The sequence below is a fragment of the Poecilia reticulata genome, linkage group LG23 (assembly GCF_000633615.1).
Source record: "Poecilia reticulata strain Guanapo linkage group LG23, Guppy_female_1.0+MT, whole genome shotgun sequence".
In the NCBI taxonomy this organism is placed as follows: domain Eukaryota; kingdom Metazoa; phylum Chordata; class Actinopteri; order Cyprinodontiformes; family Poeciliidae; genus Poecilia; species Poecilia reticulata.
The window spans coordinates 9,935,484-9,961,965 of record NC_024353.1 but is presented as its reverse complement, the minus strand read 5'-3'; the positions used below and the strand labels follow the sequence as shown (position 1 = coordinate 9,961,965).

At 41.7% G+C, this 26,482-nt stretch overlaps 3 protein-coding genes across 4 annotated transcripts; 1 reads left to right on the top strand and 2 right to left on the bottom strand.

Moving 5' to 3' along the window:
• Window positions 1–1,138: 1,138 nt before the first annotated feature.
• On the bottom strand, window positions 1,139–12,031 carry LOC103459482 (dynamin-1-like protein). Of its 2 annotated transcripts, XM_008401071.2 has the most exons (19): window positions 11,830–12,031; window positions 11,325–11,466; window positions 10,698–10,738; window positions 10,538–10,609; window positions 8,811–8,897; window positions 8,573–8,735; window positions 8,360–8,480; window positions 7,559–7,690; window positions 5,978–6,184; window positions 4,525–4,645; window positions 4,264–4,419; window positions 4,094–4,183; window positions 3,934–4,026; window positions 3,798–3,851; window positions 3,420–3,500; window positions 2,324–2,455; window positions 2,113–2,222; window positions 1,673–1,832; window positions 1,139–1,599 (listed from the first exon to the last, which is right to left on the bottom strand). In XM_008401071.2, exons 1-19 carry the CDS (start codon window positions 11,929–11,931, stop codon window positions 1,543–1,545), a joined length of 2,121 nt encoding a protein of 706 aa, XP_008399293.1. In that variant the 5' UTR covers window positions 11,932–12,031; the 3' UTR covers window positions 1,139–1,542. The 2 variants fall into 2 exon arrangements, with proteins under 2 accessions (XP_008399293.1, XP_008399295.1); XM_008401073.2 differs by lacking the exon at window positions 3,420–3,500 and having other exon boundaries at window positions 11,830–11,931.
• A 95-nt stretch (window positions 12,032–12,126) lies between these two features.
• stmp1 (short transmembrane mitochondrial protein 1) lies at window positions 12,127–13,656 on the top strand. The gene is made up of 3 exons (XM_008401074.2): window positions 12,127–12,267; window positions 12,905–12,958; window positions 13,114–13,656. The coding sequence occupies exons 1-3, from the start codon at window positions 12,253–12,255 to the stop codon at window positions 13,183–13,185; spliced, it is 141 nt and encodes a 46-aa protein (XP_008399296.1). The 5' UTR covers window positions 12,127–12,252; the 3' UTR covers window positions 13,186–13,656.
• A 790-nt stretch (window positions 13,657–14,446) lies between these two features.
• Window positions 14,447–25,715, bottom strand: dhx57 (DEAH (Asp-Glu-Ala-Asp/His) box polypeptide 57). The gene is made up of 25 exons (XM_008401075.2): window positions 25,514–25,715; window positions 23,193–23,226; window positions 22,928–23,101; window positions 22,578–22,865; window positions 22,282–22,500; window positions 20,838–21,673; window positions 20,593–20,768; window positions 19,798–19,919; window positions 19,532–19,727; window positions 19,237–19,361; window positions 19,014–19,147; window positions 18,882–18,936; window positions 18,277–18,482; window positions 18,090–18,206; window positions 17,894–17,990; window positions 17,300–17,473; window positions 17,004–17,204; window positions 16,637–16,913; window positions 16,415–16,510; window positions 16,118–16,201; window positions 15,891–16,028; window positions 15,728–15,802; window positions 15,506–15,640; window positions 15,226–15,426; window positions 14,447–15,135 (listed from the first exon to the last, which is right to left on the bottom strand). The coding sequence occupies exons 3-25, from the start codon at window positions 23,095–23,097 to the stop codon at window positions 14,992–14,994; spliced, it is 4,266 nt and encodes a 1,421-aa protein (XP_008399297.1). The 5' UTR covers window positions 23,098–23,101; window positions 23,193–23,226; window positions 25,514–25,715; the 3' UTR covers window positions 14,447–14,991.
• Window positions 25,716–26,482: the final 767 nt, after the last annotated feature.

The window sequence follows — 26,482 nt, the reverse complement described above, 5'->3', positions numbered from 1 at the left end:
TGACACATAACATATATAGTTATGTGTCAGATATATACATGTATACTGTATGTATGACATATGTATATAACGTATACATATATATATATATGTGTGTGTGTGTGTTATGTGTCATTTGATGTCATACTAGTTATGTATCATTTGACATATTATGTCAGTTATGTTATTTTACCTAGTTTTACCTACTTTATGGCATCAAATGACATAGTTACGCGTCATTCGACATTGTTTTTGACATCATACCGAAACGTATAAACGTCATAGTATTGATATTGAGGTGAAATGACATGATTTACAATTATATTCTGTGGTCTTAGAAAATGTGGCAAAATGGCACAGTATAGCATGGTGTCAAAATTTAGGTAAGAAAGACGTCAAAAATAATGCAGACACTGAAACTGTTTATTGACATATTATGTCAGTTTATCTAGTTTATGGCATCATAAATTTTATATTTGTCATTTGACATGTCAGTTATGTCGTCATATGAAATTATGCGTCATTTGACATCATAGTATGACGTTTTATGATGGTAGGTTTTCTCTATGACTTCTTAATCGGACGTGTCATGGCAACTTTTGTTCACCTCTATATGTTGAAAACATTCTGCCATTCTGACTTTGAGCTGAAACCATTTTGTCAGACGGCGCTTCATTCCTGAGCTGTAGTGGCATTTTGACAGCCAGTGATGATAAACATTTCATTTCTGAGATCATGTTGCTTTTTCCTTTCTGGTTTTTCTTGATGTTCAAGCTCAGTCAAGAATTATTTAGACATCCATCAGTACAACAAATAACACTCGACTACTGAAAAAGCTAATTGTGCTAGTACATCAGTGCAGCATCCGTTACTAGTCTGGTGTTTGCTCTTTCCTGTCCTGATTTTCATGCAGCCTTGTAATGCTCTTGTTTTGCTTTTTTGTACAGCGTGACAAAAAAGCAAATCTGTATTAAATTAATACAGATTTAATAGGAGTTTCCAATTTTATTCGGGGAATAAAGCTGTTCACTGGTCCTAAATAAATAAATAGGATTGTTGTTAAAAAAGGCAGTAGCTAAATTAACAAGCTGATTGGCTCATTTTCACCTGGAAGCCGCTTGTGCTTCGCATCAAAAAACAAGTTGAAGAAAAATCACAATTTCTGGGTTTTAGAATACCTTCTGTGTTTTGTTGTATTTAATGGCAATAAAATACTTTATTCATTGTTTCAGAAGCCTTACAGAAATTTCACATCGAGGCAGCAAATGTAAACTTAAATAACACAATAAATAAACTGTGACCTGCTTTACAATACAGTTTGAAAATAGTGAGAAAAACCCCCCAGAAGTTCAGTGTTCTTATTTGACAAGTGCTACTTCTTAAAAGGAAAAAGGCTGGAAATGATTATTTTCTAACTTTCAGTAGGTAACCTTCCTTACAATGTCCAACAAATTCAGTGCAAGTTTTTCTTATTCTTATGCCAACATGATACATATTGTACAATTTGATCAAGTTCAGACATGATGAATTGAACATCTATCCTCTGGTCATACTGTGACTTTTTCACCAAAGATGTGTTTCCCTGATCTCAGCGATCACCTGACTGGCCCTTTGCAATGCCTGTTGGATAAAAATAATAAAAGTAAAAATGGGAAGAACTGGGTTCCTACAGTGGAGGGGCGGGGCATTTTACCTGCAGCATGTCAGCAGCCTCCTTGCGCCGCTGGGCCATGTCTTCAGACTCGGTCAGCAAGTCGTTGAGGAGGCCTGACTTGTACAGCTGTCCGACCAGCTCGCTCTGCAGGCTGTCCTTCACGTGGTTCACCAGGAAGTGCATCACTGCCTTCGGCACACTGCGGAAGGGGGGGCAAAGTAAACGGATGGAGATCCTCATGGGTCCTCAGTGGTGTCACCCTAAAATAATCTTTTGACGGTAGAAAGCTTTTTTTTATGCGTCACTGATGAGTATAAAAAGTGAAGCATTTCCTGGTTGACATGTGAAAAGGTTCCATTTTGTTCACCACTTTTCAAAATCAGAAGGCCCTGAGAACATGGCATTAAAATAAACTTCTAGAAGCACACTGTGGATTTTTATCAGGGTATAAAGGTTTCGCACGAGACCCCTGAGCCCACCTGTCCTGGATGTTCTTTCGGACGATGAGGAAATACGACTTGATGAGGCGCTCGATGACCTCGCAATCCCTCTGCTCTCGTGACGACAGCTTCCTGGCAACCGGGACCGGCTGGGGAAGCAAACCGAAAGGTCCAAACAATGAAAGGAGTTCATTTATGAATGGTTGAAAAACAATCCAACAATGTGCTTTGCAGGGTGAGGTTCGGTTACCACATCAAGCAAGTTAACAACTCCCTTCAGCGGACTTCCTGGTCCGGAGCCGGCCGTTTCCTCTCCCTTCTTCAGCATCCCTCTCCAGTTCCCGGTGCCGTCCTGCTCACCTTGAGGCCCTGCAGCCGCTGCCTAACACACACACACACACACACACACACACACACACACACACACACACACACACCAAGGGTTAAAAGCAAAATAGTTAGGACAGCAACAAGGACTCACAAATTCTGTTTCTGGTGGAACAAGCAGATACTCAAAGAAGTTGGACTGCAGCTAATTTATTCATCCCCAATTTAATCCCACATATCAGGACTGATTAGTGGTGGTTGCAGTGGCAGGTTCATGATGTGGGACGCTTTGTTGCAGGTTTGAATTTATGCTCCAGGAAGATTAAAACAGTCTCGAGAATGAAGCAACAGCCACGGTGTGGGGATGTACGGCACAAACGCTTGAGATAAAAGTACAGAGATCAAAAAGTCTTTTTAAGTGAAGCTGGGCAATCCAGAACTGGAAGTCAGAACGACTGAAAGATGTGAAGCAGGGCCAAGGCAAAGTCATGCTGTGGGGGAACCTGGTTGCTTTAAATGGGGATAATATTTACTGCTCAGAGATTTAAAAGGTCCTACACTGTAAAAAGGAATCCAAGCAGCTTTCTGACATTTGTAAGCAAAGGTAAAATAACAGCCGGGCACAAAGATATCAAAATTAGATCTGTGTAGAAAAAACAAAAATTCTAATTCACCAATAAAACTCAAACGTGATCTGAACCTCACAAGATCTTCCCAAGATCAAAGAAGCAATAAAAAGCATCAAAAAGTGTTGAGTTGGAAAAACAGGGAAGAGAAGGAGATGATTATTTTTGGAGGGTTCTCCTGTGGGACGAGCTTTGGTTGAAGAAAAACACGCACACAGCTGTTAGAGCAAGTTCCATCAGGCTGAGGGACAGCAACACATCAGCAGACAAAGATCACAGTGCATGCCAGCAGCTCATGCACATCCATCCATCCATCCATCCGTCCGTCCGTGCAGCACCATCAGACCCACAGCCGGCCGGGCGCAGAGCCAGCAGGCTGCAGTTTGTGCCCACCTTGGCACTGTCCATGTCTGTTCCGGACGCAGACGGCTCGCCAGAAACCGCAGCTGGGCCTGCCGGGCCTTTGCCAACAGACTAGCAGGAATATGAGGGCAGAAATGTGGAAGAGGAGAGGAGGGGAGGAAAAAAAAAAGGCTCTGAGAAGACAAAGGAAAAAAGAAAAAAAAAAGACGAGGCTGGCAATGGAAAGTTGAGAAGACTCAGAGAGAAAGAGCCTGGAGATTTAGGATTAGATTCCTGGACGGAAACTATCCGGAGCCGTTCGCGTTTGCTGGTCGTCTCGCTGTGGCGCTGTGAGCCGACGCTGCAGATTCCAACCCTAATATTAGAGCAAACGAGCTGAGACTTCAGAAACCCGACTCAAACGTTTACCTTATCCCTCGGTACGGCGGCGGGCAGCTCTCTCATCCTGTTCCTCCTCTGCTCCTAGAAAACGAAGAGAAAAAAAAAAACGGTTAAAAAAAAAAGAAATTTCCGGTCAGATTAAATTAGTGGAGCGAGTACGGACCTCTATGTTGTTATTCATGACTCCACAGGCGTCTGCAAAGTCTGGGTGCTTGGTGTTGATGTAGGCCAGCTCGATTGCTACCAAGTTGTGAACCTGCAACAAGAACAATAACTGAACTCTGCAGCCAATCAGACGCAGGCGTGCGGGTGGAGGTTCGTACCATCTCGTTGGTGATGGGGAGTCTCTTCCTCAGGAGGGAGGTGACCACTTCAACGATGGCTTCATGAAGCTTTGGGAATCTCTGCAGCTCCTGACAGATAAAATGGTGTGAACATGAACGTGTGTGTGTGTGTGTGGAGAAGATGAGGACACAGGATGAGTGTTTTCTACCTGAGTGCTGTAGTTGCTGCAGTGCTGGATGATCCGCTGCATCTCCTCGTGAACCAGCTCCACGCAGCGCAGACTGGGCTCCTCCAAACGCTTCACCTGCTTCTTCACCAGCAGCTCGAAGGAAACCTCGGGCACAAACAGGGACGGCCGCGGGCCCTGGCAGGGTGAAGGCGGGGGACGGCTTTATCATCAGGGCTGCGACTAAAATCAGCTATTCTGACGATTAATCAAATAAAAAGGAAAAAAAGGACATTAACGCACCGTTGCGTTCCTGATGGCTGTCAGGATGTCGATGGTGCTCAGTCCTCCGAGGGGATCCACGGACTCCAGCGTCCGGCCGAACGTCTCATGGAAAATGTAGCAGATCCGGGCCCCGCCGCACCTGAAACGCAGCGGCAGGAGATGATGGAGATTGCCGTCATGTTAACGCTGCGGCATCCGACTCACAACTTCCAGCATGTTAAAAGACAAAAAATATGTGTCTAGATGTCATCTATTACTCTGCAGTCCGTTTTGGTCAGTATTATTCCTGATGGTTTGCAAGGGCGGGCCAAAATGTATTTGTTAAATGTTCTTTTTACAGCAGCCCTGAAATGCAATGGATGCAATTGGAGCCGCCTTCTTACGACTTATGGGTTCAAAAAGTAAAGGAATTGCATACAATGGAAAAGATAACCTACTCACTCAGACTTCAAAAATCCAAGTATGACCTGCGCTNCAATGGAAAAGATAACCTACTCACTCAGACTTCAAAAATCCAAGTATGACCTGCGCTGGGGACCTGCAAAGGCCCTGTTGATTTAGTTAAACCTAATGGATTTGTCTTTTGCCTTATGTCGTTTGGTTTTCTCTTCCAGAGTCCATTCTTATTTAAATGGTGTACAGTGATGAGTTTATAAACATGCTGTAGCTGTAAATTGTTATTCCAAGATGTTTATTGTATGGAAAACATCATATTGTCAACATTTGTATTATGTACCACTGAAGTATGATTGTACTATGCTCTACTGGAAAAAATTTTTAAAAATCTAAGTTCAAAAAAAAAAAAAATACTGACATATTTCAACTTAATAAAAATCACAGTACATTACCTAATCTTGTCACTATAATCAGTAAAAACAAACTAATTTCCACTACATGATTTATTGTTTCTCTTTTTTCTCCCTCTCTTTCTGCCAAAAACTGGATGATAAAAGTCTTCAATTTGGTGTTTTGGTCTCAACGATTCTGCTTACAAGGACTTCAAAATTCATTTTATCTGTTGCCTTGTTAATTTATTTTGGATATTTAAAGTGTAGTGTTAAATATTCATTAGAATTTAAAGCTTACTGATCTTTGCGAATGTGTAAAGTTATTTTGCCGTTATCATTGTATTACTTAAAAATGGTCTCAAAACAACATATTTTATCGTTTATCACAATAACGTCTGGAACAAAAATTATCGGCCTAAACGTACCTATTTTTAAAAACTGCTCACTTATGTGTATTCAGTTTTTTTTTTTTCTCCATTTCATGACATTTTTCAGTTTTCAGCTGTGTGATATTTGAATGTCTTCTGAACAGGTCATTGTTCAAAATAAGAATTTGTTCTCAGTCTTCTCATCTCGTCTTAAAGGTTAAACAAATAACATTAAATCAGAAACCGAAGCAGCTGATCCGCTCCTCTTTCCTCGCTGGCTCAACAGCACCACCGCGTGGCGGAGCCGCTACTTACAGCTCTGCCGTCTCGATGTACTTGGCCGTGCCCTCGATGGTGTTGCAGTACTCCGTGGCGAACTTGGTGATGAGCTGCAGCAAGGTGGCGCTCTGGTCTTCCACGGGCTCGCCGTAGCTGCTGAGCAGGGACTGGTACTGGGCCGCCAGGACGTTGATCCGTGTCTTCAGCTCCGGGAGGCAGTCTCGGATGTGATGCATCAGTAGCCTGACATTAGCAGGGGAAAGGGCAGAGCGCTTGGCTTTAGATGACAGACATTAGCCATTCTCACTCGGACGGCTCCGGGAAGGAGCGATGCGGCATTACATCATGATAACAGGGACGGTAAATATGGGAGCTTAAGGCACAAATACAAAATGTGAGAGCTGAATGTCAGAGAGTTGTTTTACAAGTTCTTAGGTTTATTTAAAAGAAGAAGAAGAGCCACAGAAGAACAAAGCAAAAAACATAATTCAGCAGCACTCCTGCCTGGGTGTAATTTGTTGTTGTGGGGGATGTAAGAAGGCTGCTGCTGCTGCGCGCTTGAAGAAATTGAAAAATTGAGCTGAAATTATGAGAATTTATTTTTACTGAGATGACTCAGAGCTGCCTGCAGCAACATCAGCTGCTTCAGAGCCAGAACCGTCGTAGGAGGTGCAGATAATAAGTCAATGTCAGATCTAAAAAAAAAATAAAATAAAAATCTGCATTGTTGTTTTGTAATTGATGTTTAGGTTGGAAAAAAAAAATACTTTATTTATATATACATATTTTTTTCCCTGGGTCTATCTAAAGCTGGGTGATTAAGTTAGAGATTAGATTTTTCAAATCAATAACACTATATAAACCTTTCAAAAGTATTTTTAATAATTCACTTGAACGATTGATTCTTTCTGCTGCCATGCATTATGGGCGATGTAGTTTTAGGTTATACATCACCTTATAAAGAACTACAACACATGGAACAACTGAATCCAGCAGAAACAAATTACGATAGGAGAAACTAGTCATAAGCAAGTAAACAGATTTAAGTTCAAAGTTAATATGAAATTTGAAATGGAAAATCTGGGTGTTTTTAAACACATAAACGCCGTAAATTTAGATACACCCACAGAAATGCTATGTAAATATGTATATAAATGTATTTATTTTTGACCTGAAGCTAAAACTTTTAAGCATTCATTCAACGAAATCATTTTAAAAAATGTGCACACAGGCTTTTTCCACATTATTGGACACACAGAAACAGTTGCAAAGTCAGCCTTTCATCACTTTAGAATATTTCCTGGATTAAAGAACTAACGTCTCTTGCATTCAATTAAAAAAAAGGAGTTTTAAAAGAGCAAAAATATCTGCAGTTTAAGCTCTTTTTTCAATGTCTGGTTTGACGAAATGTGTCTTTATCCATTTGATTGTTATATTTTAAGAATAGCAGTAAAGGCACAGTGGATAAAAGATCAAAAGGCATAAAGCACGGCAGTGGGAGCAGCTTGATGTGGGAATGCAAATTCTGATCTTACTGCTATAAACTTTTAAAAACGGACTTTTATCGTTTTATTCACTGCATCATTGCTGAACCATTTCCTCCAGAGGTGAGCTCACCTGTTAAGGGTCCGGGCCAGGTACTTGGTTCCATTTCTGTTGGCCAGCGACGGGTATTTCTTCTGCAGGAAGGCGTACTCGTCACGGATGGCGTCGGTCACAGACTTCCTATTGTTGATGTCCAGCTGACTCCTGAGGGTTCAGACCGGAAACGTTTACAGAAAGAAATCTTCATCAGCGCATGCCTGAGTTCATTTCCTCAGCTAACAGCAGGGGTGGGAAATATGATGATAACATCGCATCTGGAAGGACAACAATCTATCCATGATCTGCAAAAAGAGGAAGATTGTCTGAATGCACATTCTATACAATAAAGGTCTATGCTTTCACATCGGTTTTGTTTCTTTTCCTTCAGCCTCACAAATTAGCTTCTGCTTTTAGGGTTTTAATGATAAAAGCATAAACAGGCATTAAGCTTTTAATATAAAATTAACATTAAAGCCATATTTAGTTGCTGCAATGATAAAAGGTTTTGATTGTACATTAAACCCGTCACCTCCGATAAGTAGCATCTGAAGCAAGCAGACGGCATCAATTACTTTTACTACAAATAATAATAATAGACCATTATGTTGATGATAAACCAACTAATTAATATGATAACCATTCAATTCCATTTAGACACAAACATTTTTTAAACCTCAGTTATGTTTGACTCAAGTTGGCAAAATTAGACAAACTAATATTTTTATCAAATCGGGAATTTATGGGAAAAAAGAAAACGAGTTTCTTTTCGCCCTAATGCCGAAAACTATGAGGCATTATGGCCACTTTCATGTTAGATAATAAAATGCTGCCCACCTGTTCACAACTCCAATGATCCCCAGCTTAACAGGAATGACTCTGCCCATCAGGACGTCCATAGCGTCCGTACCGGCGTCCATCAGGTCCAACTTGGTCACCACGGCCAGCGTCCTCCTGCCTGATGATTCACATTCAGACGGGAAACGTTTACAGAATGAAACCTGGGCGAGGATCACCGCCATTTAAAGATCACGTTTCTGCTGTTCGTACCGTCTGGATCCACCTCCCGGGCCACCTTGAGGGCTTCCGAGGTGGCCATGTCCGTGTTGGCCGCCGTGACCGCCAGGATGATGCAGTTGGGGTTGGAGATGTGCTTGAGGATCAGATCTCGTATCTGGATCTCGATGTCTTTGGGCTGGTCACCCACAGGCACCTGGAGAGGCAGAGGAGTTGGAGTCAGCTTCCTTCACAGGGCGATCGAAAGGCTCATGGAAACGAGATGGGTTACCTTGGTGATTCCTGGCAGATCCACCAGCGTGAGGTTGACGACGTGAGGGGAGAAGATCTTCAGGTGAATGGGATCGTCGCTGATTCCCTGCAGAGGCACAGCAGTTAGCTCAGCGCGTCGTCACAGAATCACAAGCAGCAGGACGAGTTTAGATTCTCCTGCAGGCTGAGATCAGCAGCAGTATGCTGCTGTTCGTCTGCCAGGCAGCGGATACCACTCTCTAGAGGATCTTTGTTTTTCTCTCCAGCAGTAAATTTATAACTTAATAATTTGATGCTACGCTTGAATAATGGATTTCCAAAACACAGCCAGCTCCTGCCAAACCCCCAAACAGTCATATCATTGAGATGCCTGAGATTAATCAGCTCTAAAATAACTAAATAAATGTCAAGATCAATTTTAGACACAAAACTCAAGAATGAAACATAAACAAGCTGACAAAGTATTCATCATCCAGTGACTTTTACTCTACAGCACTTTGTGGTGCAGCCAAAGCTGATTTTAGTTATGAGACTTTATTAAAAATAGTAAATGATCCAAATCCTGTTATTATTTCAGAGGATAAAGTACATTTTTCAACAGAACCCAAAACTGTTTAAAAATGTTCTTTCCTTCTGTTAAGGCTAATGAGCGACACCCTGTCCAACAACATTAACAAAAAACATCTACTATAACTAAAATATTGCATGTTTAGTCAGTAGTTGAAAATATGTTGAAAAAACAAATCAATAGAATTAAGGATTTTAAATTTTATACTTAAAAAAATAAATCTTATTATTATAAGAGTACTTTTAAATTGATGACTTTTGCCTATGTGATAAAAAAATGAACACAATACAGTTTGAAAAAAAACAAAACAATTAATGTCCTTTAAAAAACTGTGGGAAATGTAAACAGAAAATAATATTTAAAAACAGTGGAAACATGAATAATAAGACAAGAAATATATATTTAACAAAACTAATTATACGGCTTGTCCTGCTAACTGTTTGTTTGCTAAAAGGTGCCGTCACCTCCATTGTCGTTATTTCACTCTTTTGTACCTTTGCAGTTTTGTGTGCCGTGTTCCCAACCTTTACCGGTCATGAAATACTGTCGTTTTATTTGTAATTATTATTATTAGCTCAGTCCTAGCTTTAGCACATGTCCTCTTTTCTTGGAGCTAGGAGGAACTTTAACTCTGTTTCAAAATGTAAGTGCTGGCGATGAGAAATTAGCCTCTCAGGTATAAATCCAGTAAAGGCGAGAGTCTGCATCCATGACGGTTAAACCTTTGCAGAGTTTGGATCGACTTTACAGGAGCTATAAAGTCTCCCTGCTGAGAAATACTCAGTTATAGTTTTAATCCTGAAACTTAAAGCATCTTTTTTTCCCCCCCTGACTCAGAAAAAATAACGACTAAACAACTGATTCAAAATCAGTAATTTTGTTGCCCCAAATGGCAATATTCATGCTGACAACATAGAGATGAAGTTACTCTCTCACTCAAGAAATACAGATGGACACAACAAACAATTCACAAGAGACTGAGGGTTTGGTGTATTTACGTTTTGGCGAATGAGGATTCGTGGTAGAATAGTACAACATTACAAAGCGAAGGATTTATTAAACCCAAACAAAAGGCTAAAGCAACATTTTGCTTTTCATTTTGTTTTCTAATCGCAGTAACTTTTTGGCCATCAGAAAACACACAAACACTCCGCCTCGGTCCAAGCTCTCCATCTCACCTTATTATTCCCCGACACTCGCTCGGTTTCGTTTTCAATTTCCTGTCGGATTTCATCAAAATCTGAGTAGATCTGCAAAATGAAAAGAAAAAGGGAGGAAAGCTGCACAACAAGTCACGACCAAGGTCACCACACTGCGCAGGATTATGTGGAGGAATACCTTATTTTTAGTGTGTAGAAACTTCCCCCACTCCTCCACATCTGAGAAACACAATGAGAAATTGAGTCATATATATATATATATATATTCTACCACGCATAAAAAAACAAACAGTAAAAACTACTTAAAGCCAGAAAGAAACAGCTGAAGAGGCAAATCAACCACAACTAACGCAAGGATCAACGTCTCACCAGAGGTAACGTTGTGGTTTATCTAAGCAGGTTCAAATACGGGAGGAAACATGACTGAGCTGCAAGGCGCTAAACTCAGCTATTAAAAATAAATAACACCTGGAACGCTGGAACTCTGAGACGCTCTGCTCTGCGTCTGCATGTGGTTCGGAAAAGAGTGACAGAGAGAAAACTGATTGCTTTACTCCAACCCTGTGGGAAACTATTGAAATATATAGTTACAAAGTTCATCCCATCTAATTCTACAGGATCAGGAGTCCACATTTATTGTATATAGTTTTGCAAGAAGTTGTGGTAAAGTGCATCCTGATGTATAAAACTCTACAGAATTCAAAATGGTGTGCTTGTTTATGTCCATTACCGCATTAAATACATTTTCTGTTGACTGGACACCACACATGTCAAGCAAAGATGTGCATTTCCTGCAGGCACCCACCTCCGTCCTCATTTTTCCGGCCGTCTCCAGGATCTACGTGGACCAGCTGGAGGATGAGGGGCCGCCTGGTCACAATGCCAGTCCCACGGGGCAGCAGGTCCCTGCCCACCAGGCTCTCCAGCACGGAGCTCTTTCCGCTGCTCTGGAGACATGAAGACATTATGAACACAGCCCGATATGGAAGCATATTCAGCCAGGCTGGGGTGTTTGCGCTCAGGAACCGACCTGCTTTTAGATAACTGGGGCTAATTTAAGAATGTGGGCTGATAACATTTACCAGTGTGCAGATTTTTATCATGTGCATCAGCTCCAATAAAAGCTGTTACATCATAGCTATTTTTTTGTCAAGTCTCACTTATTTCAAGGGTATAATAAAGTGCAATTAAATCAGACACTGTAATATTAGTGCTTCCGCTTCATTCATGCATGTTTTGAAGCAAGGTTACAGGGCTACGACTAGCATGACAGCTGCTATCACCAAATGCTCACAGGCACAGCTTCTTACCTGAGTCCCCACCACTGCAATCTGCGGCAGCTGGATGATATCGGCCCCCACGGTGTTGAACACATCCTGCAGCTTGTTTATCACGGGGATAAGAGCCTCCATGTTCGCTGGTTAACGGGTTTTAAAGAGACTCTATAGCGAGATGCAGCCAAAGTCATTCAATGTCCCCCCCGGAACCACCATTGCAACAACGGAGACCGGGTAGAGCTGGGAGTTGCAGTTTCGTCAAGCGGGAGCAGCTGAAAGGAAAAGACTACAAGTCAGCTGCTCAGGACGAAAACGCCGAAGCGCATGCGCACACTTCTGTTGGTGGACGGCTAGCTTCGTTAGCTAGCTGGTTTGGATCCTTTCAACGCCGACCTGCTTTTAACTACAAAGTTTATGTAACAGGAGCAGAACTTTAATAAGCTTATTTAAGTCATCATGTTGCAGTTTTTGGTGAGTTATATTTTCATGACGACATCCATAGTTTTGCCAAGTAGCTTAAATGGTAACTGTTAGCGCTACATGCTAATGAAATATCTGCTAAAAGTTCAAAGGCAATCATGAGAAAATACCTAAGAGGCGACGAGTTTGTTTCCATTTTTGGCACATCAAATATGTATGCTACTAGCAATATGTATGCCATAAATAGATTTAGATTATCAGAAAGAGCAGTAAATTAACTTTAAGATGGCAGCAAGTTAGGTATGTATTGTAAAAAATGGAATAAAAAACATTGAAAATGTGAAAAAATTGACACCCCATTAATACGACTTAATTTTCGTTTGAAGCTAAATTATCATTTGTGAATAAGGTCTAGTTTAGTGGATATATTGTCAGTTTATGAATCAGTTGGTAATTTTGTCGGCGCAGGATGAATGTTCTTGAGCTGAAGAAGAAAAAGCTCCTACAATTACTAGTTTGCTTTACAAAGTTGATGTAACAAAGTCTTTCTGTGTAAAAACAGTTTTCTATCATGTCTTTTATTTTTCTATTGTAGACAGTAACGTGAGCAGGTACCCTCCAAAAGCAGCGACTATGGGTTTTGAATGACCCAACATGGAAATGAATAACAGCTCTACTTTGTTTACAGGCTGGCTTCACTTTGGGGAATGTAGTGGGGATGTACCTTGCTCAAAATTATGAAGTAAGTCATGTTTGTTTGTTTAATTAAAAATGACATTCCTAGACTGCTCATACTGAAATTTTTTTTTTTACCAATGCCATTTCTCTTATTTGCTAATTGCCATTTCTATTTAAGTGTTCTGTTGCCAATATTAACCTAGATTCTGACCCGTGTAGGTACCCAACATAGCCAAGAAAATTGAAGCTTTTAAGAAGGATGTGGAGGCCAAGAAGAAGCCCCCAGAGTGAGCAAAGCTGGACTGTGCTTCAAGGAAGAGGAGACATCTTCTGCTGAGATTATTTATCCACAGGGTTATATTGGCTCAGGGGGTGTGTGCATTTGCTACAGGATTATTTGACATGAGTAAAAGCAGAAGCAGTATTCGTTTCCCTCCTCTGTAGTAAATCCTTGTTCCCATTGGAGTTTTCCTCCTTGGGTAAATTGCCTAGAAACTTGATTTAACGAATAGTGCAGCTAACTGGTGGGATCACTTTAAAGTCTGATTTGCCAGCCAGCACTGGTCGCCTGTTTTTTTGTTTTGTTTTTTTTTTTTTTTGTATAATGCAGCGTGACAATGTTTAAAGTGCATTGAGATGTACAACATAATTTAACTACCTTCTGAATTTTTAGTAACAACTGCCAAACGTTTTGCTACACCTTCACAAACATTGTTCTCATTCCTCAAGCCTACAATAAAGTTACAGAAAATGACATTAAAACATCGTCTCATTCCTTTGAGCATCAACTCTTGCACTAAAAATGCTCTTTCAACAGATGGCGCTATAACCCTGTAATGTTTGGCAGATCTTATCCGTCTTCTTGTTTTGTTCCCTTTTGGGAATTTGGCCACCCAAACCCTCTGAACTCTAGACAGTCTGGTGCATTGTGGGATATGTAGTAGAGATTCTCCATGGCTGCAGGGCTGAGGATGTCCACCTCCATCTTGTTGCATTTGGAAGATTTCTTTTTTTTGAGTTTTTGGACACCAGGTCTTCTTGGCAGACTTGGAGCTGTGAGATCTCGGCTTCTTGGACTTGCTAGGCTTACAGAAAGAAAATAAAAAGTAATTGTTCTTAATATATGATTGACAGGTAGGCTTTTTAAAATATTAACTTTGAATACTTTACCATAGCATAAGATATTTTACATTTCTGTAAGAGAATAAGACAATTAAGTTGAAAGTATAGAGGTAAAAAAAACAACTAAAATAATTCTTACCAGTGGTTGTCTTGGCACGGTTCGGAGTGGCAACCAAATGGTGAGATGGTGATACTCCCGTCTGTTTATAACCTGTTGTCATGGAGACCGCGGACACTGGACTGAATGAAGCGACTGACCTTTCTCACAGACCTCTACATTTCTTCACTGAACCCAAGAGACGGCAAACCTCCCAACCCAACTCGCAGCGCCACTCTCTCCTCATTACAAAGTCTTAACAATTGAAAATGCATCAACTGAAGTGAAAATTTGTAGAAAAACTTGCATTTTAAGACAAAGAATATACTGAAACCAGGCATTACTTTCAGTTTTATTTGCAGGGCACTGTGAAGTGGGGTTTTTGTCATTTGAAAGATGACGGCTTTCTTTGGCAGCGTAGATCACGACCCGTCTCTGTAGCCCTTCTGTTCACATTGTTAAAGTGTAGTTTTGACATCATTTCAACAGAAAAATACATTCAGCATATTGGAAACTATCTGAACACCATGCAACAGCTCTTGGATCTCAATCATGCATTTCAAATAAATACACATTTGCATGCAGTCACTTCAGAATTGAAAAAGAAAAAAAAAAATCCAATATGGACCCGAGAAAACGCTCAAGTTGTGACACACAACCCCAACTACAGTGACCTCTTAAAGAGTTCATCTGACATCAAGTGCACGTGTGCTTTAGTGCGTGTGTGGTAACGGTTTGGAATCGATACACAAAACGAGATATCAAAAATAAGACTTTGTCGTCTGCATAGAGCTGGAGATTCAATTACAGTCAATAGCAGAGCTCAACCTGTTTTAGCCCTTCAGGGTAAACGGATCGTGCGGTGCTCCGCCGGGGCCTTACTGGGTGGTTATGAGGTGGACGATCATGCGGATGATGCGGGAACCTCGGGGGCAGCTGCACAGGTCAATGCTCGGGCTCCTGATTTTGTCTTCCAGCAGCTGGTCCAGCTCCCAGCGCAGCTCCTTCACCAGCTCAGCCACCTGAAAACACACACACACACACAGGTTGGTAGTCTCAAGAATTTGGGATCAAGTTATTTATTTTATTTAACCCGTAACAGTTTGTCTGACCTGATGCGACGCTGCTGAGAATCGGATCCAGCCGTCGTCCAGAGAGATGACGAACTCCCCTTTGTGGAGCTCCACGTTGATCTGACCGCCTCCGAATAGCACCAGCGGGTAGACGCACACCATGCTGCAGTCTCTGATGAAGACGCGGCTCGTCTTCACCTTCTCGTGGTAAACCAGGTAGGGGCTGCCGTAATGGCGCACCTGTGAGTGGAAAGAATCGTGTTTTTTTTGGTTTTTTGGTCTGAGCCGACCTCGGCGGTTCCGTGCGGCTCAGGCTTACCGTGTAGTTGACGGACGAGGGGTGGATGTGGACGCAGCCGTCGCTCTTTGTCATGAAGCGCAGCTCGTTGGCTTTCGGTTGCATCTTCATGGCGCCCTTGCTGGTCATCTTGTAATTCCCCTGAGGAGCTCGAACCTGGATCGACCGAAAACATCGAGTTTCAGCTCATGAAAGAACCTTTTTTAAAACTATTGGAAGCAGGAGACATTGAAGGACAATCACCTGGACCACGTTTGGATAGAGAGCTGCGCACAGCATTGCAGACATCAGGCGGATGTTTTCTGAGTTAAGGTTGGCCTGGGAAGCAAAATATGACTGATTTCAAAGAGGTGTTCTTCACATTTAAAGCAAAACGATGGATTCAGTGTGTGTGTGTGTGACTCACCTCAGGCCCAGTAGCCTCCAAAACACCATCCGCTCCCTGTGAGGATAAGCGTTCAATAACCCTGGCCCTCAATCCCTCCTTAATGAAGCCGATGTCTGACAGCAGCTCTGCAAACTGCCTCTTCAGGCTGGCGATCTCCTGGATATGGAGCAAAGTTTAAGATGTTTAAAGAGCTTATTTTACAACACGATCACAAATTTTTATCTAAGAAGTTTGTGATTTCTGACCTGTAAACTGCGCCAGGACAGGAAGTTCTCCCTACAGTAGCGGAAGCCGGCCTGGTTACCGCTCTTTGCAGCGCAGCACCAACTCTGCCAAGGAGGGAGAGAATCCGTTACACAATTTATACCGTTCCAAAACTCAGATTCCCATATATTTTTATCCTATGTTTTTGCTGCATCATAAGACACTGGATTGCTTTTTTTTTTACACGGAAGCAGCAGATTTAAAACACAGATGGTGGGAAAGGTAATTTGACTGTGTAATGCCATTCATACTTCGTAGAAAAGAAAATAAGTCAGTACCTTGTATGCCTGTAACAAAGCCAGATGGTCACTGTTGGCCACTGCAAAGCCAAGTTTCTTCTCACTGGCTTCCTCTCTCTTATCCCAAGGTGACACCTGGAAACGGCCCAAATGCACAAAGGCTTCAGGAATCAGGATGTTGGATTGTTTTTTTTGTTTTTTTCATATTACAAATTAGCTCCATGTAGTTGTGATTCACATCGCAAAGAAAATCCTGCTTACAAACGGTGATTTAAAGGCCAGACTGGCTGCGATGGTGAGCGCCGGGTCGAGGCAGCGGAAGATGGCGCCAAACAGCATGAGTTTCCCGATACGCACGTCGACGGGCAGGCAGGCCAGGTGGTAGCCCAGCGGAGTCAGCTTCTCGTCCGGGGTCAGAGCTCCCAGGTCCTGGAGGCGCTGCCTGGCAGCGTCTTGGCTCCCCTCGGCCGGCGGCTCAATGAGCCGAGAGAAGACGGACTCCAGCTGCTGCTCGGCGAACAAGTCCAGGATCTTAATTCTGTTGTCACGGAAAGAGCAGGAAATACGAGTTAGAATTGGAAAACTCCGCTTTAACAAAAGAGCAAAACCGGGAAGCAGACGGACGGACCGGAGGCAGAGCTGCTCCAGGGGAACTCTCTGGATCTCGGGCAGCTGCTGCTCAGCCAGCTGGTGGCGGAAGCAGTGGCTGGTGAAGAGGTGGAAGCAAACCCCCGAGGCCACTCGGCCCGCTCGACCTTTCCTCTGCAGCGCGTTGGCCCGGGACACCCATGAGTCCTCCAGGCTCTCCATGCTCTTGGAAGCATCGTACCTGAGAGAACAGGCAGTGCAACGAGGACTCGTCTCAAAACCGTTTAAAAAAAAAAAAAAAAAAGGATTCATCTGTTTAATCTAATCTAACCGAACCTCTTTTCCTTCATCTTTCCAGAGTCGATGACGTAAACTACGTCGTCGATGGTTACCGAGGTCTCTGCGATGTTGGTGGAGATGATGATCTTGGTGACGCCCTCGGGGGGACGGCTGAAGACGGCCTGCTGCTCCTCATTGGATAGAGTGGAGTGGAGCGGGTAGACCACGCATCTGGTGTGTGTGTGTGTGTGTGTGTGTGTGTGTGTGCGTGCGTGCGTGCGACAAACACAGAAATTGAACATCATGGATCTTTTACAAACTGAGAATCATGTAATACAGTGAATTCACAGGATGTGCAAAAAGCCTTAGAATAAGTGAAGCGATCATCTTAAACTGAGTACTACTCTAAATGCTTAACTTAAAAAAGAAAATGAGTTTTTAAGTAAATATTTCTGTTTATTTTAAGGGATTCTTGCCATTTTTCTTAAAGACAATAATTTCACCCACCGACTAAACGTCCAAAAATTATTTTGCTGCACAAACAGCGGGATTTAATGTCGGTAAATGTTCCGTTTCTGTAAAGCTCACTTAAAAAAGAAAAAAAAAAAAGCATTAAAAAAAATAAAATAAATTATAATAAAAGTCCCAAACCTGGTGGTGCGTCTGTTGTTGAATATTCTGTTGGATTGCAGCTGCTCGTAAAGCATCTTAATCTCAGCGAGGCCTGGCATAAACACCAACACAGCACCTGCAATCAAACCAATAAAAGTAGTTTAAAATATTAAGAATATCACCTTTTTACAAAGAGAAGCACAAAGTGTCCTGACTGGCTCTGAGAAACTCTGACCTGGTGGGTAGTTGTGTTGTCCGTCCACTATCCACTCCAACAGGCTCTCCACCAAGTCCATGTTGATCTTGTCCAGGTCCATGGCAGCGATAGTTTTAAGGACAGATTTCTTTGTGTCTGTAAGAGCAAAGTGGATCATTAACACCCTGACAGAACCTTGAAGCTGAACAATTTCTTCTAAACTCGCCTTTGTATCTAACGGTGAGCTCCTGCAGGCCGAGCTGCTGGTCTGGGATCGAATCTTTGACAAAATCTTTCTTGCAGAAAGACATGAAGTTCCACACGTCGTCGCCCAAGTCGTCCACCGCGTCCCTCACGCCTCCACGGCCGCTTGCGGAAGACGAGCTCTGTTTTCCTGAGCGCATGAAAGGGCTGCCATCTTCTATAACGTAGCTGGAGACATAAATGAAACAAAGGATTGGGTGGCAGAGGTCAGATGGAATAATGGATGGACAGATAATACAGACAGACAAATAAAGGACAGACAGAAATGAAAAACAAAAAGCAAAGAAAAGACAGAAAACAAGAAAAAAAAGGTGCTAGACAGACAGAAAGTAAAAAGAGACAATGAATGAAAGAGAAAGAAAAACAACAGAAAAAAGAGAAAGTAAAAGACAATGGAAAGAAAAACAGAGAAAGAAACAAAGACAGAAACCAAGAAAGGAAGACAAATGGAATAAAAAGTAAAATGTGAAAATTCAAACATTTAATTTCATCCAGACATGGAAAATCTCAAATCAAATGCTAGGCTTTTCCAGACTATTTAGTTAGAAGAAAAGTGAAGATTATTACCCAGTTTTAGCAATGGCATCTTCAAGGAAAAACTGATCAACAGGGAATGTACGACCTGGAGAAGATAAACATTTAGATTAGACACATTAAAGTTCCACATTCAAGTTATGCACTGTGGACCAGAGTCCGTACCGGGTATATGGATAGTAGGACAGTTGTAGAAATACTCTGAGAAGAGGTTGGCATTGAGAGTGGCACTCATTAGAATAATCTTCAGGTCTTGCCTCTTTGTAATAAGGTCCTTAAGCACCAACAGCAGGAAGTCACTGTGTAGGAAAAAACAACAACAGAAGACGTAAAGAAACACGAAGACTCTGCACAGAGTTTAACATTCATCTGAGTTCAGTAAGCTGACCTCTCCTCTGTCCGCTCATGCACCTCATCCACAATAACGTGCGACACTCCTCTGAGGTCTGCGTCGCCCTCCAGTCTTCTGAGCAGAACGCCTGTGGTGCAGTACAGCAGCCGGGTGGCCGACGTCTGGAAAATGTAGGAAAGAAAGAGATTTATCTTCTCTGCACGCCGGAAGGTATCCACATTTGGGTTTCCTCTACATGTAATCAGAGTTTGAAATGACTTTAAACGTCATGAAATGTTAAAATCCGGCACACGCACTTACTAATGGAATATAAACCAGCATGTGTGCATACCCTGACGCTCTCCAGGCGGATCTGGTAGCCCACCGAGTTCCCCAGACACTCGGCCCGCTCCTGTGCGACTCTCTGAGCCACAGAGATGGCAGAAATCCGCCGAGGCTGGGTGCAGATGATGTTGGCCACCTGTCCGGCGGGACCGGCCAAAGAGGCGTCCAGGATGAACTGAGGAATCTGAGTGGTCTTACCGCACCTGGAAAGAAGGAGACGTTTTAAAAATGCACAGAGAACAGAAACACGACAGATGAAGAGCATCGCCTTACCCGGTCATCCCGCTGATCACCAGAATCTGGCAGCTGTCCAATTCATCCAGGATGTTCTCTTTCTCCTGCCAAGCCGGGAGGTTCCTCCTCTGCTCCAGCATAGACTTAAAGCGCCTGGAAGACTGGAATGAAGGAGAAATACAAGTCTAAAAGTTAAAATTCTGAGAAAAAAAATTCAGAATTCTGAGATTGGATTTAGGGATTAGAGTCCAGAATTCTGAGATTCAGCCTTCTGAGATTAAAGTCCGAAATCTGAGTTTAAAGTCAGAATTTGGAGAGAAAAAAACATAGAACTTGGAAAAAAAGATGTCAGAAATTGGAGGAAAAAAAACATCAGAATTAGAAAAACCGTCAGAATTTGGAGGAAAAAAAATGTCAGAATTTGGAGAAGAAAAAAAAAGTAAAAATTTGGAGAAAAAAAAAACCTCATTGGAATTTGAAGAAAAAATGTCAGAAATTGGAAGGAAAAACATGTCAAAATTTGGAGAAAAAATAAACAGAATTTGAAAAATAAAAAAAAACTGTCAGAATTTAGAGAAAGAAAGGTCAGAATATTGACATTAAAGTCAGAATTCAGTTTTTATTCGTGGCCCTGATCATCTCCCGTACCAAAGTACACGAATGGACACCTTTCTACAGTTATGGCAAATGTGGTTTGGGCACAAAATAAAATCACCTGTTTCTTTCCAAATGATATCTTAGATAAAAAAATTCTAAAAAATCACTTTTTGGCATAAAACGACTTGGGCCATTGTTGTACGAAGGGGACAATGTAAAGTTTCTGATGTTTTCTACCTGTTTTCTCTGGAAGTCTCGACACAGCTTGCCATTTTCTTGCAGGAGGTTCTCAGTTTTCTGACTGTGCTTGCTCTCCATCTTCTTCTTCAGGTTGACGTAGCTCTCGGCCTCCACTGGGACGGCTTCCACCTCCACCTCCTCCTCAGGCTCCTCAGCCTCTGCAGTCTCTTTTACTGGAAGGAAGAGCAGGTATCAACAGCAAAACAACAGACGTCAGATGTCTGCGGACCTGGATGACTCACTTTCTGCGGGTTTCTTGGTTGCTGGCGGAGCGGCCCTCCTGCTGTTGGTGCTGCTGGTTCTGCTCTTTGCGATGCTGAGAGGATTCGGTTGTGGTGCCACCACAGGAGGCGGCGCGCTGTACTTGTGATGCCCGACGGCCAGAAGCTCCTTCATACACTGCTCGTCCTCGCAGAGGGTGATCAGGGTGTAAACGACGGGCTCGCCGCTCTTCGCCGCAGCTAGTGCTTCTCCAAACAGCTTCTCGGTGACACTGAGTCTCCCCGCGGCTGCCACCGACTCGTCGTTGGTGCTGAAGGCGACTATCGGCGCCTCGTGAGGGTAACGGTTTCCCTTCGGGAAGCGGACCTCCAGCTCGTACTCAGGAGCAGAGTAGCTGGTGAAGCCGGGCTGGCTCGGCGCCTTTGGGTCCGAGGAGCCCGCCCCGGACTTCTCTCTACCCGGAAGCTCGTGTCTGAACCGGCATTTGTCGCCAAAGCGGCAGCCGCGGTCTTTGAGGTAGAATTTACAAACACTGCGGCTGCTCTTGCCCGCGGCGTCGCCTCTGTTTCTGGCCGGTTTGTCAGTGAGGAAGGGGATGTCCAGAGACACCGTCCACACGGCGTTGGCGATGCGCTCGTTGAAACGGTCGCCGTAAATGGCGGCCAACGCCAGGGCTTCCTCCTGACGCTGGTTCAGGCATTCGTCCATCGGCACCCCCTGGAGGCCGTCGGGGGAAACCGCTTTCTGTCCAAAGCGTTCGCTGAAGACCTGGAGGAGGAGATGCTCTAAAGTCGCTCCGAATTCTCCTCCGCCGGACTCCAGAGCCTGTTTGCTTCTCTCCCTGTCGAAGCCGTATCTTTAAAAGGGAATGCAAAAATGTTATGAAAAAATTTATTATAAATAATAAAACAAATAAAACTGGTTTAGAGCAGGAAATTAATTGTAACTTAAAAAAACAACAAAAAAAAAACATTATTTTGATTATGTTTAAAATGAACAACATAGAACTTTGGATAAATAAGAATGCATCTGTTTTCATTTTTAGGATGTTGATGTTCATGGAAAATGATCTGAAACAAAAAAGCGTCCAACATGACAAAAACAGATCTACATCATGTTACTGGGACCTTTAATTTAATTCTGTTGTGGAAATTCAACTAATTATTCAATGAAAGACTGAAAACCTGCTTAAGCCTGGATCTGTTATTATTCTTATAATTAAAGATGTTAGTAGAAGGAAGGAAAAGGGGATGAAAGAAAAGAAGGAAGGAAGAAAAAAGGACAAAAACACACAGATGATAATATCAGAAATAAAGTTTGGAAAATCAAATACTGAGTAAAAATACTTTGGTTAAAGTCCAAACGTTTCCAGAGTCTTAATAGAAACTGGTTAATTTCAGAAGCGGCTCGAGTTTCAGGTTTCAACCCTGCTTGACCTTAAAACAAACTTTCTGATGTGATCACCTGCAAAGCTTCCCGACAGCAAATAAGGAGATGACAGGTTCAGGTGTGGGATGCTCCTTCTCTTCCTCCTCCTCCTCCTCCTCTTCCTCCTCCTCTGGGTAATAAGCAGGGCTCTCATCTCGCTCCACAGGCTCATCGTTAGTGACCCAAAACTGACCTTCCTCACGGAGATCCAGCTCATCATATTCCTCTTCTTCTGAATAATCAGAGCCTGACTCCCTGATGCAAACAGAGTCATACGTTTGTTTCTAATAACAAATAAAATAACAATAACAACAAGAGAAGCGTAAGCTCACTCATAAGGCTCGTCAAAATCCTGCGTCTGCAGCTCCCGCAGCAACTCCTTGAGCTGTTCTTGGTTCTCATTGGTCATGAAGATTCTCTGCAAGGGCATGCTGCTCGCCTCGGGCCTGCTGCCGTCGCCTGCTTTCAGAGGGACCCTGGTGCTCACCAGGGACCTGGGGAGGGGCTTCCTGTCGCTCTTCGAGTCCCTTCGGCGATCGTTAAATCCCCGTCCTCGTCCCGCATCTCTCCCCCTTCCACGCCCGCCGCCACCACCACCGCCGCCTCGTCCTCTTCCAGGTCTGAAGAGACAGAAGTTCAGGGAAGGCAAAGCTGATAAAGTGATAAGTGATGCCGTGAGTACCTGCTGGAGCGAGAGGGTCCAAAATTGAGGCTGAAATCGTTATCGTCGTCATCCCAGCGACCGGCTCCTCCTCCCTTCCGGCTTCCACCTCCGCCACCTCCGCCTCCTCTGGGTTTGTTAAACCTTCCTCCTCCTCTGTTTGGCTTCCCTCCTCTTCTCCTGGCGTTCATCTTTCTGCTCCGACACACACACAATCAGTGTAAAAAAAAAAAAAACACGCAGGATTTCTCCAAATAAACTCCCTTAAACTTCAAAGTAGGCAAACCTTAAATCAGTGTTCCTTCATGGCTGCGAACCATCTGTGAACGGAGACAAAAAAAAGAGCAGATTGGATGTGTGTGTTTTCAGCTTTAAAAGCAAGAAAAAGAAAAAGAAAAAAAGAAAGGCAGCCTGGAATCCTGGGAACAGCAGCAGAGACGGGAGATGGACGCAGAGCGAGGCGGTTACTGTACGGGCACGACGGAGCGGAGAGTGGCTTATAGCTGAGGGGGGATTTTCAATTCAAGTGCAAAGCAATGAGATGGTGGCTGACACACTACGCTGTTGGCTGCAATTATGCAATCAAACTGCGGAGCAACAACCCCAGCAGTGCCGTGCAGCCCAGAGGCGACGCGGCTGCTCAGCCGTATTATTAGCAAAAAGAGCTTTGAGGGCACAATCATGGGGAAGGTTAGAAACACTTCAGAGAGTTAAGAAACGTCAGATGGTGGGTTGCTTGTCACAGTAACGCATGAAGTTTGTACTTTTTTAAATATATTTAGGTGTTTCGTACACACCAAGTTTTAATTCCACAGTGCAATCAGGTTGAGTTGTACACAACATTATTTACACTTTTTTTCTTTTAATCAATTCAACTATCAAACTTTATCTACAAAACATTCTTGTCCAATTTTAATTGTTTAACAGCTCTACATCGGCTTTTATAATAATAATAATAATAATAATAATAATAATAATAATAATAATACATTGTGTTTGTGTAGTGCTTTTATAAACACTTAGACACTTTACAGGAAACAAGTAATATTACAAACAGCACATTAAGTACATCAAACAAAATGATAAAAAACTTAAATAATTAGCACATTAATAAGCATAAAACAGGACAATAATCATACATTAAAAGCTGTTTGGAAACTGTTTTGAGATGTGATTTTAATTTTTATAGAAGATTAAATTGAGTTATAGTGTCTGCAGAAATGCTGCAAAGTAAAAATCAAACTAACATCAAGATTGAATTTGCTACGGTCACTCTTCAGCATTACTAGGAAAAGATTAAATTCAAGGCTATTAAGGTATTAAGAATAGTAAATTTATCTTTATTATTCTTATTATTGCATATACTATATATAGTCATTTTATTATTATTCCTGCTGCTTTATTGTTGCCATTTTAGAAATATTAACCATTCCTGGTGGATACAGTTACTCCAACATTAACCTACAGCTAAATTTAATCAATATAATCTCTTTGGCTTAGCTCTTCTGTCTTCAAACTGTTTTGTGTTTTTTGTATACGTCAAAAAAGTAAAAAAAAAATTAAAAAAAAAAATCTTATGTGGTTGTAATCAAAACTTTTACTGTTAAGATTGTGGGTTTTTTATTTGATTTTTTTTTCACATTTAATTTTAAAGCAGACTCAGTCTAAACTTTTACAGTTCCTATTATTAGGTTATTTTCTTTTTTACATGTAGCTGAATAAGACTAAAAATGTATATGATCTGTAAATTATAGTATATAGTGAATATACTATATTTCTGAGGTAAATGTGATTTAAATATGTGTTAAACAATCACTGAGTGTACTTAAGGAGACATCTAGTCCAGTTTACTACCACTGACCTCAGGCTACTGATGTTCATGGTGGTGGTCAATTAATTTGACCTCATTATTAATTTAAAACTACAAGCATTCAAATTTGAGAATACGTTCACAGCTTTTTCATGACTAACCCCAATTAAATCATATTTACTGAGTGGGAATTTGTTTGAGGGTTTAATGAAATGTTCCACGACGCACTCAAAATTAATTGAATGTAAGGGAACTTGATTACATGACTTCAATAAATATTATCTGACAGCAAGAGGTCGCCTAGAGTTATTCAAGTGGGATCACTTGAATATGTTTCGTGTACCGTACAAGTTACCATGTCAAAAACAAAGATCATCATAAGCATCAACTGAAAATCTATGTAGAAAAAAAAAGTTTAAATGGAAATAGTACACAAATTAAAAAAATATATGATCATTGAGACTTTTATACTATTATGAAGTTAATAGTTCATCAAAAATACGTAGCCACTATGAGAAATAAACTGTACAGGGTCTCGGTACATGTGTGCGAAAAGGTTTGTTTACGAATGCGAAATTAGCGTGCCTGCAGCCCGACCATATTGTTAGCTAACAAGCTAACAGCTAGCACGCTCTTAACTTCCACTGTAGCATGCTAGGCTATGTGAAAGATTTCCTCACAACCCAGACTCTCATGTTTCACAGTTTAGGATTAACCTAAACGTCTGAAACGTATCATAACCGATAAAGCCGACGATACATACCTTTCAGAAAATAACTTTTAAAGCGTGAACATACCTGAAACAGCAGCTCCAACACCCTCCGCCCCCCGGCACAGTGCATTCTCTTTCATTGGCCGAAGTTCGGAGTTCAGACTTTCTTTTCCGGTTCTTGTGTTGCATAACTGTAGTTTTTAAACCACTTTTAAGTTACTTATAACATTTGGCATCACACAAGGATAGCAGTAATATCAATTTTCATGAAACAATACCTTAAAAAATATACATTTTTCAACTACGTGAAAGAAAGTAGTCCCGCCCCCTAACTGCGGTGATTGGTCCTTGATTCTCCAGTCTTCTGCTGCTACTAGACTTTATATTAAGTTAAAGGGAAAAAAAGAAAGCAAACAAACATAAGAAAAATACTAATAAAAACTTTATCATTCAGCTAGCATTAGAAACTTTGGTAAATTTCCTTTCTTTAATGTAGCATGCATATAGAGTTATATCATCATCAGCTAGTAATAAAGCTTTCCATACCAATCACTGCAAATAAAAAGCTGCATGTACAGTAATACAGACGTAAAGCTTTTAGTTGTATTTCAGAGAAAAATGGTGTCTGGCTGCCTTTTCTGTTCATTTTTATCACTAAATGTATAAAAAGTCACACAACAGGCAAACTACAAATAATATAAATTGAAAACATTTCTTCTTGTATTCACAATGTAATAAATGCAATAATACCACCAGCTGTGTGTCATCATTGGGTTTAACGTCCCCAACTTAATTTTTTTAATAATATTTATAATATATAATATTTGAATAAGAAAACCTTGAACTGAAACTTAATTTTATTCATGTCTGGCCATTCCTAACAATATCAAAATACATTTTGAATAAAGCCAAGGAAACCAGATTCATTGAACTATTCTGATACATAATGGTAAATTTATTAAAACTCTTTTTGTAAGGTTTTTAAATGTAGTTGTAGTTCTTTCCGCTCTCTAGGGGATGGCGGTGTTCGCCTCAGCCCGGTTTTTAAAAAATT

Coding starts and splice junctions, on each gene's coding strand:
- LOC103459482 (XM_008401071.2), bottom strand. CDS start 11,931: ATGGAGGCTCTTATCCCCGTGATAAACAAGCTGCAGGATGTGTTCAAC. Junction 11,467..11,829: donor TTGCAGTGGTGGGGACTCAG/GTAAGAAGCTGT, acceptor TCATGTCTCCAG/AGCAGCGGAAAGAGCTCCGT. Junction 10,739..11,324: donor CCGGAAAAATGAGGACGGAG/GTGGGTGCCTGC, acceptor TGTGTTTCTCAG/ATGTGGAGGAGTGGGGGAAG.
- stmp1 (XM_008401074.2), top strand. Junction 12,959..13,113: donor ACCTTGCTCAAAATTATGAA/GTAAGTCATGTT, acceptor TGACCCGTGTAG/GTACCCAACATAGCCAAGAA.
- dhx57 (XM_008401075.2), bottom strand. CDS start 23,097: ATGAACGCCAGGAGAAGAGGAGGGAAGCCAAACAGAGGAGGAGGAAGG. Junction 19,920..20,592: donor GAGACTTCCAGAGAAAACAG/GTAGAAAACATC, acceptor CCTTCATTCCAG/TCTTCCAGGCGCTTTAAGTC. Junction 16,511..16,636: donor TGGCCTTTAAATCACCGTTT/GTAAGCAGGATT, acceptor GGCCGTTTCCAG/GTGTCACCTTGGGATAAGAG.